Below are 11,071 nucleotides of genomic sequence, written 5' to 3' on the forward strand. Positions count from 1 at the left end.
AGGGTTATTGCCCGCCTCCTACTCCCCGCTGTAATCAATTGCAATGACAGCCATGCTGCCTCATCTGTGAATATCCCATGAATGTGCTGTGTCTCTCCATGAGTGGACCATCTAGGACATTTGGGTGAAGGAAATACTATCTTACCCTGTCACTTGCAGGTTGTTGGCTTGTTGAAAGCCCTGCTTTTTGAAAGCCCTGCTTTTTACCATGGGGCACTTACGGTACCTTTCTTGCTATTCATCGCTCCATGAAGGACATTACCATGCAGACTTGCAACCTCCAATTCTGCACTGCAGTTGTAAAATCGTCCAGTATCACAGTAGCATCCCGTCCTTCTTCTACAGTTGTGTAACACGTCACCAGTTCTTTGCTCCCTGCAGTGAAATCACCTGCTACCCAAACGGTAGCCCGGTAAAGACAAAACGAATACTCTCACAAAGACATTTTATGTCCATCCAGCCAACAGTCATCTGAGTCTTCGTCTGCCAACCGTAAAGACCCTAAGAAATCAAACAAAAGCAAATGGTCTTCTCCTTCAACAACTCAGAGATCCTCTTCAATGGTGTCGCTGTATGGTACCCTCACACAGCCGACCTCAATTTCGCCAGTGCGCACTGCTTACCATTTTTCTGCCCTGGAATCCACAGGCCGACCCTAGGAAAATGCTGATGCCTCTGTAGATTTCATGGAACAGGATCCTCCAACCTCTGCGCCCTGTAGCAGAGTGTCTTTGAAGGCTGGCACTCAGCAGCCACCGAGGTGACTGCACTATATTTGTTCCCTCCTCCCCATTCACCATTATAAATCTTGTTCAGTGGAATGGTCGTGGCATTAGATCTAACAAGGAAGAATTAATGGCATCTCTTGGAATTCCAGCATCGGGACTGGTTGTGTTTTTTGGTTTAGAGAAAGCCTATGACATCTGCTGAAGGACTGGTATCCTCCGTACTCTATACACGTGGGTGTTCTGAGGTTGCCTGCCCCATTTCCTTCAGAAATTTTTAAAAGACTTGAGTTTTCAAGGTACGTGCTGGTTCGTCTTGTCGGACACCTATATCCAGGATCAGCATCGTCATCTTTCGTATAGCTATTAAACCTATTATGGACTGTCTCCCACCAGCCATTTCCAGCTCCCTCTCCATTGATGACTTCGCAATCTGTTGCAGTTTTTCATGGACCTGTCTCCTTGAGTGGCGTCTTCAGCGATGTCTTGATTATCTTTACTCATGGAGCATTGACAGTGTCTTTCGATTTTCCATTGACAAAACCATTTGTATGAATTTCTGGTGGTGCAATGGGTTTCTTCCACCATCTTTACGCCTCAGGCCTGTGTGGTGTCACAAGGCTTAGTCCTGTCCCGCCCCTCATTAAATCGACCTAGACTTATATGAATAATTGTAAGAACAGTTATTATTATTGTGTTCTTTAAGTTTGTTTTTGGGTTTTCAGAAGTACTGTGGGAAGAAAGTTTATTTATGTTGCAGATAACGCAAAGGAAGAGATATTCTGCTTTCTCTTTGTAAACAGATCAATTGAGTCTTGAAATGTTCATGTAAAACGTATAGGTGGGTGACACATTAGGCGGGACCCAATGCCTGTAATACTTCCACAGTTATTAAAAAGTTGTTAAACGGCATAACGAATAGTTCATCATGTATATATAGATAAAAAGTAGTAAAGATATTGGAAAGGAAGAGTTGCAGCATCAGAACGAAAAGTGATACATCGCTCAGCAACTTAGAAAGACGTAAACAGCGGGCGTTACGTGGTGAAAACAAATCAACTGATAAAATAGTAAATCTGTAATTAAGCATAAAGCCACGTAACACTGCGCCTGTTGCTCTTCAGTTCGCTGAGACTATGAAATTCCTGGGACTCATGCTTGATAGAAAACATTCTTGATCCTTCCATTTGCCTTACCTGGCCACACACTGTACCCAGTTCCACAGTATCCTATGTGTCCTAAGTGGTACTTCCTGTGGAGCAGATCAGACCACCCTCCTCTATTTGTACTGATCCCTTTTCTGTTTGAAATTAGACTATGAGTTTCGATGTGATGTTTAAAGCTTTCCCGGTGTACTGATTGTTCCATAAAAACACGGGAGAACTGCTGGATATCAGTAACGTCCAGCCACGATATTTCGGTGCTGAGTCTTCTGGCCATCTTCAGGTGAGTGCCACTGTAGCAGTACTGGCGAGTACATGCTGAGCTCTGCTATTTAAAGCCGTACTGAGGTGACATTGCGCATGCACTGCTCAGCGTGCGTGTTCATAACGGCCAGAAGACTGCACCGAAATATCGTGGCAGGACGTTACTGATATCCGGCAGTTCTCCTGTGTTTTTATGGAACTAGGAGTGTTTCGTTTATTCATCTGCCCATCCGTCCATCGTAAATCGTCTTAACACAGTCCACCTTTGTGGAATATGTTTGTCCATTGGTGCCTTTTACACTAGCCTGTTTTGAGTGTGTCTATGCAGAAGCTACTGAACTAAACTGCCATACAAGCATGATGTTCTTCTCGGCGGGTAAACATGCTGTTTGTCTGCCATGCCTGGCAATCTGACCTATGCTCTCTTTTTCAGTGATTCCCTTGACTGCCAGTATAGGGTACACCCTTCTTTTCTGTTTCCTCTCAGAGTTCGCTTTCAGCTACTGCTCTGGCAGCTCAACTTCATGCTACATGCCACGTTCCCAATGGGTGTGAACCCTTCACCGTCTTGGCTTCGTGCAGGAGGCCGTGTTCATCTTGGACTATGTTTGATTCCCAAGGAAACTACTCCGGATTTGAACTGTTGCTGTAAGTTTCTCAGTCTTTGGACACAACTTAGCAATAGCACCTTCATGTACACTGATGGCTGTAAGATGGAACATGGTGTCAGGTCTGCCTTTGTCTTTGGCACTGAGCATTTTCCCCTGCTCAATATTTACAGAAGAGCTATTCGCCCTCTATCAGGTCACGCAGTACATCCAGCGACACAGGCTTTTTAATTGTGTTGTGCACTGATACTGTCACTGCCCTTCAGAAACTCTGTATGTTGTTCACAGTCCATCCCTTAGTGCAAGCTTCCACTTGCTCGGTGATGAGGAAGCCACTGTGATGCTCATGTGTGTTCCTGGTCACATCGGTCTTATGGTGCTAGCTCTTCCAAACCTTCGGATGATCTCTGTGTTGCTGTCTGTCAGCAGGTGGTGTCACTTTGGCATCACCACCGGACTTCTCTTCACGGGAACAAGCTCCAGGGAATTAAACCTCTACCAGTGGCCTGGCTGACCTCCTTTCAGCCTTCTTGCCATGAGGGGGTCATTTTAGCTAAGTTGTGTATGGAGTACTGTCTTTTTAGCCATCGCCATTTGTTAAGTGGCAATCTGTCATCACTTTGTGCTCATTATCAACCTTTGACAGTTCGCCATTTCCTGACTGAGTGCCCTTTTCTAGCCAATTATATGTTTGCCATCTACATTATTGGCTGTTCTAGCGAACAAAGTGTGGGGTGTCTACCGCATTTTACTTTTTATCCATCACAGCAGTATGGTGAGGGACATTTAATCTCTGGTTTGGGACATCAGCTCTGTATCTATAGCATATTTCGTGAATCTTTCTTCAAGAGGAAGCCCTTATTTTTAGCTTTTCCCTTCTATCAGTTGGGCTTAACGTGTAGCCTATTTTCTTTTCTTTTTCTTATTAGTGTTCTAAAGTTATGACATGTGCTCTTGTTACCTCAGTTTTTGCACCAAGAAAAAAAAAAAAGACATAAGGTAGGAGTGTGGCACTGATGAGCTAACTGTGGGGCAGCCAGGGGAGTTGTGTGTGATACATAGTGATGTGGAGGGGTCGACTGTGAGGAGAGGAAGAACAGAAAAGAAGGCATTTGCAGAGAGGAGGGTGTGAATGAAATGAGGATAAGGGAGGCGATTAGATGTCTGCTATTAATACAGCTTGACAACTACTGTGAGTATTACATTGTATTGTAACCATTCTTGCCAAATATAGAATAATTCTGTTCCTCTCCTAATCTGTGACCTGCTTTTAGGGCAGTGTCTTTATCCATGGGTAATTATTGTAGAATGACTAATTCTCGTGTTCAGAAGAGCTCCATGTTAGTGTTCATGAGTAACGAAATGTAAATTATCCTAGGAGCAATATGACACTGCAGAGTGGTAGGAGGAATGTAAAGAATGGAAAGAGTACTGGTCATGAATTATAACCTGGTACCTGGCGAGAGGGGATGCAGTGAACAGGGCGAGTGGATTGGTTTTCTGCGAGGAAAGGTTGGATGTGTGGGTTCAAACTCTGCACCCATGCACTGTCATGTACGCAGTGCAGACAACATAAATCTATGTTATGATCTTCCACAAGTTCCTGATAAACAGCTTTCTTTTTTGAACTGAAGTAGAAAGTACCACCTGTGATGGGCCAGCACCCACACCTCAGTCACTCGTGTTTGGAAAAAAATCACAATGAAAATAACATAGCAAAAGATAGACAGTTATAGCGTAGCTAGCACCAAAGCAGACAACAATGCAGTCAACACCAGCTAATGGTACACTGCACAGTTGATGACGAACATTTGCAAATAACAATGGCCTGAAGTCTCCTAACTGCTACCTATTGGAATTACGGAGTCCATGTGCCATGTTATAGTTCCCACATAGTAAAGGTAACCACCCATCATATAAATTTTCAAGAACCAGCTTGAAATGATTACTCTACAACCCTCTATGTGTTGCTCACATACGGATCGTGAAGATAAGAATAGTATAATTTCTGCACACACATCATTCTTCCCACACTCAATACATGAATGGAACAGCAAGGAATACTAATAACTTGTATAATGGGATGTACCCTCTGCAACGCACCCCACAATGGTTTGCAGAGTGTAGATGTAGATTTGAGGTATTAAGCAGTAGACAAGCTCAATGAATGCGTAGCTAAGCTTTCTGATAATTTACTTCTTCAGAACATTCTCCTCCCCGCCCTCTTCCTTCCCCCCCCCCCCCCCCCCCCTCGCCCTCTTCCTTCCCCCACTCTCTCGCTGTTGTTTGTTGTCAAAAATCACCATGTAAGTAATAGAATTTTATGCCAGTTATATTTTTGAAAATCATTAGGATATTTGTCTTGTCAAATATTTAAAAACAAGTTTCTATTTTGTGATAATCATATGTAAATTGTCATATTTCATGATTTCAAATGGTTCAAGCAGATCTCAAGTGTTCATTGCAGTTGCTAGTTGCTCCAAAATAAATTTCTGCCAAGATATCTAAATGTAAATATCATCTTGTGAAAAAATAGTTCAGAATTGATGTTATATGTTTCAGGCTCTCGTTCCAAACCTCGAGAAATATTGGTGATGGGAAGTTTTAATGAAGAATGGGAGCTGCCAAGTAGTTTGTAACTGAAAATGAGTTTTTACGAGAAATTTATTATAACATGATTAATGTACTTCTGTTCAAAAATTTGTGTCCCATATTAGCTTTTGTTAAGCAGCGGTGCATGCCGATAATGTTGAAAGAGTAAAGTGGAATTCACCATCTGATTGATTTACGAAAGATTGGCACAGTAAGGTGCCATGGAAAGGGTTGGATATTTTAACATGAAAGACTTAAAAAATAACATTATAATTTTAAAACAAATGGAGAGTTTGCACTCTCTTACAAGTGTTACAGGATCATAAGAGGGGAATAAAGATATCAGACAGAAATGTATTTCAACAATATGTGCAACTTAAATAGGAATAATACAATGTACCACAAGGACCGCATTTTATGATTCAAATAATTTGTCAAGACCTTTGCTGGTTTCATAAAGCTCAGCTTAGCTTGACTATTAGCAAGCAATTTCCTGAAATGTACTAATTGTCATGTGATACCCAAACCCAAAAATCTGCAACACCTTTGTTCTAGTGTGTTAATAGTGTTTGAAAATTGGTCACACAGTTGTCTGCTTATTACATAATAAAACTTTACTTTTTTTGTAAGTGGAATGTTTTGCCAAAAATAGCAGACTGTATGTCAGAAGATTTTATGATTTCACATTTCATTCATAGAAAATTTAATTGTGTTGAAAATTTGAGCTTATGCAGCTTAATATGTCTATTTTGTCACAAGTAATTCTATTGGTATTAAGTTTTGTAAGCTGGACAAGAAACTACAGAATATATTGTAATGTTTCTGAAATCATTGTCTCTCATGTGTATTTTCTAATAAAAGAAATTTATGCTACTTCAGCTTTTGTTTACCACACAAGAATATTAGTTTCTGGTATGTAGATGCTTATGAACATACATAATTATTTAAAGACCAACATGTTAAGCACATTTCCTGTTGAGATACGTTTAGTATGGATTATTTCTATTTATTTCTCTCCTTTTTGCCATGCATGTCTTCCCCCCCCCCCCCCCCTTTTCCCGAAATTATTGTGACTTGTTACTGTGTAAGGTTTTGCAACAATCTCATTGTTTAAGCTGTGAACCTGCTAACATCATTTGAAGACACAACTCGGAGAATGACTCACAATATCATGAGGGATTGCTCTCATTCCTTCTAATAAGCTTTCAACAGAATAAATTTTTCTATAGAACTTGTTTCTTCCGTAAGTCTACCATACAAGCTTCTCTGAAATCTATCCTTTTTTGTTGGTGTATTTCTTTGTCTTCCTCCCCAGTTCTTCTTCTTATTTTCTGTGTTACCTTTTATTTATCTATTAAATTGACTCTGATCTACCTTAATGTTTTTCTCTTCAAATATTTTTTCTGTGTTTTACCGTAAACCTGTTTTAGCTAGCTATGTCACTATTTGACATACCCATATCACTGTTTCTTTCACTTTCCGCTTTGTTCCCCCAAAGGTTTTGTTTTGGGATAAACTCAACCATTGATTTCAAATCTGTTCTTTATTTCTTTCCTAAAACACATAATCTCTTCCTGCAAATCTTACAAGTTTTCTTTCATACACTGCTGACGATTTCCCCACACCCTGCTATTTTCCTAAAGCAGTCAGTGTATCAGATGGATGTATTGTCATTTTATCATAGTCCCAGTAGTAGTTTAGTCGCAGCTCCTTTATGTCCTAAGGAAAGAGGTGGCATCTGGTTAAGATTTAGAAATCAAATGCCAGTTTGGTTCTTTGAAAAGAACGTGGTAAAGTTCATTTCCCATCCTTGGTGAGTTAAGAGCTTGTGCTCCATCTTGAATGAACTAGACATTTATAGAATGTTCCTTTACTTTTTCTCCATAAAATTCCTCCTTTTTGCATTTATATTTCTCTTTCTTGAGTATTCCTTATTTGCGACTTCCTCCTCCTACACATTTTCAATGCTTTGTTTCTATCCAGCAGTCCTGTCACTATATTAGTCCTCCTACCATGACCTCATCATTTCTGCTCTGGTCCATTTTTCCTTTGCACTCTGCCTTATTTACTTGTAGTAGCCTCCTTCTCCAAATATCTCATGTAACCTAATGTAAATTTGTTTTCTAAAAATGAAATTCTACTGTTATTTGATATCCCCCCCCCCCTCCCCCCATGAAACATGGACCTTGCCGTTGGTGGGGAGGCTTGCGTGCCTCACTGATACAGATGGCCGTAACATAGGTGCAACCACAACGGAGGGGCATCTGTTGAGAGGCCAGACAAACGTGTGGTTCCTGAAGAGGGGCAGCAACCTTTTCAGTAGTTGCAGGGGCAACAGTCTGGATGATTGACTGATCTGGCCTTGTAACACTAACCAAAACGGCCTTGGTGTGCTGGTACTGCGAACGGCTGAAAGCAAGGGGAAACTACAGCCGTAATTTTTCCCGAGGGCATGCAGCTTTACTGTATGGTTAAATGATGATGGCGTCCTCTTAGGTAAAATTGTGTAGAGGTAAAATAGTCCCCCATTCGGATCTCTGGGCGGGGACTACTCAAGAGGACGTCGTTATCAGCAGAAAGAAAACTGGCGTTCTACGGATTGGAGCGTGGAATGTCAAATCCCTTAATCGGGCACGTAGGTTAGAAAATTTAAAAAGGGAAATGGATAGGTTAAAGTTAGATATAGTGGGATGTTCGGTGGCAGGAGGAACAAGACTTTTGGTCAGATGAATACAAGGTGTGTCTATCGACCTGCCAGCGCTTTCGTTCGGTAAGTCACCTCATCTTTGTTTTTATATATAATTTTTCCCACGTGGAATGTTTCCTTCTATTATAATGATATCCTTTATTATAGAAACATTTATGTCAGTCCATAATTTAAAATTTTTCCCGCCAGTCTATGTTTGAAGTCTATAGACTTGTTAACTACTTTTCTTAGATGCTTAAAACTTGGTGCACACATTTATGACATTGTTATCTAAAAAGTAGAGTACAATCAAATGATTTCAATCAATAGTTATTACACTATAAATAAATAAATTAGACAGTCAAAATTAAGGTAATTTTTTATAAATAATAAGAGTGTATTTTTTCCTCCTGGTGATAGTAAGCTGGTGTCTGTAGTCTACTTTTCTCCAAATGGTTGCCTGAAATATAAAAAAAAATTCAGACCTCTAGTTCAAATAGTTTTTTTTCTCCATAAAATAAACACGTCAGAAAATTTGATTCTTGGAAAATTCAGTGTAAAGGTACATTTTATCTGTTACTCACCTCTGTTGTTCTTAAAACCCTCCAGTTACATAATATTCTTGGTCTGTGTGTTCCTCATCTTCTTGTCTTACTTTTCTTGCTCCTATTTGCTATTCTGGCTTCTTTAGTTACGTCGAGAACCCATTTTTTGCCTTCGGCCACTCTCAGGAATCAATTGCCATCAGTGCTTCTCTCACACTGAAACCAGGAGTTAGTCCCAACAATTCTAAAACATCACATCTGCTAACTGCCCCATCATTAAAGCAAATAACTGCATCTAATACACCTAATATCACGGTATTGAAACCAACAAACACTGTTTCAGGCAGGCGTTCGCATATCACATGGCTGAAACATTCATTAATATTTTGTGTCTTTCCATGTAAGCACCGTGACAATAGTTTAATGTCACTTAGGTCCCTGTACATGGGCTTAGTTGCTTCCAATACCTCAAATGGCAGGGAGTGATGGTGTGCATAAGTCTCACCATTTGCTACTGCTTTTTTGTATCCACACCATGTGTCTACACCACTGTCGCAGAGAGCATGCTGTGGATGGTCATCCGTAGAAGCTTTATGGAAAAAGGTAGCCCATACTGATTTCTTCATTGCCTCAATATTATCTCGATTCCTTCTTATGGCTAAACCATAATAGAGCTGCAGTTTGTACAGCTCTTCCTTAGTAAGATGACCCCAACCACCAATTGGGTTGCCATCACTGAGCTTTTCCCCCCTCGTATCATTATTAACTCATGTAAGGCATATTTTCCAACACATTTGCAAACCCTTTGAAGTCTCCATCTCCAAAGTACTTCACATACTGCACACCATAATTCTCTCCTGACCTTTTAAATATTCTGAGAACTCCCTCTGATTCCATTCTACCACTGTACCCAGAAAAATTCTGGACACAAACATGATCCTAATTATTTCCTTTGCAACCATGGCAGTACTTTGTCATACATTCTATGTCAATCACCTTTCCATTTTCTAGGGATGTTGCAGTGAGAACACCATTCAGTGATAAGTGACCATGCTTCTGCCATGTCCCATGTCCCATCACAGGCTGCAGCTATGTCAGTGTCACCTTCATTGCATAACACAGTTTTTTTCTACTGCTTTCTTCATTGACATAGAACTCACTTGACAAAGACTTTCAAGAAGTAACTGTGTGTACTTCTCAAACCATGTAGGCGGGGGCAAATTCATGATAGCACAAAATGTTTGAGCTGCCTTTCTACCCTTCCCAATACACCTCATTCCATATGCAAGTCTGATATTTGTGTTATAAACTCTTCCTCTGCACAATCCAGAAGAATAACCAGTTTTAGTTACCCCACAGAAATCACAAAACACTTGTAACTTACAAGCCACATCTTTCCTGCCCTCAAAATCTTCAACGATTTTAATATCAGCTTTTCCACAAAGCGCACATACAGCAGCATTCTTTAGAAGCGAACATAAAGCACTCAATTCAGTAATTATGGAAATACATTCCGTTACACTGTTTTAATCATATTTTATAGAAATGTCAATCTGGTACTCAAATATTTTAGCTTCTGTCTTGAGGGACTTGGCGGAGTGGACATAAAATCCAGTTGGTTGGTGGATGTAATTACACAGTCTCTCTACTTTACAATGAAGTAAACCGATTAAAATAAAACTCTAGTTTTCCCATTCCAAAACACTTTCTTGGAGGCATAACTACTACTGAGAATGACACAGCACCAACAACGTACAGAAGTTTGAACACAAACAACTCTCGAAAACCATATATATACAAAGGAAAACACAGTAGCATCGGAAAGCTTGTGTGCTAACAGGGCTGCCAACTCGAAAAAACCCATTACGCAGTTAATCTTTTCGAATTGCCAAAATAAAATGACGCCATTTGACATCCGACTGCAGCGGATTTTAGGCCCATTCTACTATGTGCTACTCCATCATTTTCATCACTCATATTGTCTTTTGGTCTCCAATTGCTACAAATATTTTGCACTCTTCATTTTCACGTAAAATGATGGGTAGTACAATAACATATGGAAAATTGCTTTTCAAGTCTTTCAGATCATGTTACAGGATGACACAACTAGTTCATTCTTACATGTTTTTTTTTTAAAAACTGAGTTATTTGGAAACTTATGTAGAAAAATTGGCCATAAGTTACAGAAGAAATGTCAACATCGCTGAAATTTGCTTTGAAGTCCCGTTCATTAACTAAGTGTCACTATCATATTTAAATTCCTCTTTTACATCTGCACAAAGCACAGTGGTTCAATGAGGTAACATGAAAATTCAATACATATACAAAAATAATAGTAATCATTAGAAAAAAATCTATCACAGTAAACACAAGTAAATTGTATATAGCACAAGAAACTGCAGTTACTTTATGAGAAATGGTGTGGTACTTTCCACACAAATTCCCAAAACTAATACATGAGAAATATTATAAAGTTTCATTGGATGAC

The 11,071-nt window shown here is 39.9% G+C and overlaps 1 protein-coding gene across 4 annotated transcripts in view; it reads left to right on the forward strand.

Annotated features, from left to right (window-relative positions):
• The window catches only part of LOC124798068 (phospholipid hydroperoxide glutathione peroxidase-like), a 54,949-nt gene extending 48,724 nt beyond the window's left edge, over positions 1 to 6,225 (forward strand). For all 4 annotated transcript variants that reach the window (XM_047261301.1, XM_047261303.1, XM_047261304.1 and 1 more), the window contains one exon: positions 5,323 to 6,225. In XM_047261301.1, the coding sequence (XP_047117257.1) occupies positions 5,323 to 5,355 (33 nt within the window). In that variant the 3' untranslated portion in view covers positions 5,356 to 6,225. The remainder of the gene's footprint in view (positions 1 to 5,322) is intronic.
• The last annotated feature ends 4,846 nt before the right edge of the window (positions 6,226 to 11,071 follow it).

The sequence above is a fragment of the Schistocerca piceifrons genome, chromosome 5 (genome assembly GCF_021461385.2).
Source record: "Schistocerca piceifrons isolate TAMUIC-IGC-003096 chromosome 5, iqSchPice1.1, whole genome shotgun sequence".
Lineage (NCBI taxonomy): Eukaryota > Metazoa > Arthropoda > Insecta > Orthoptera > Acrididae > Schistocerca > Schistocerca piceifrons.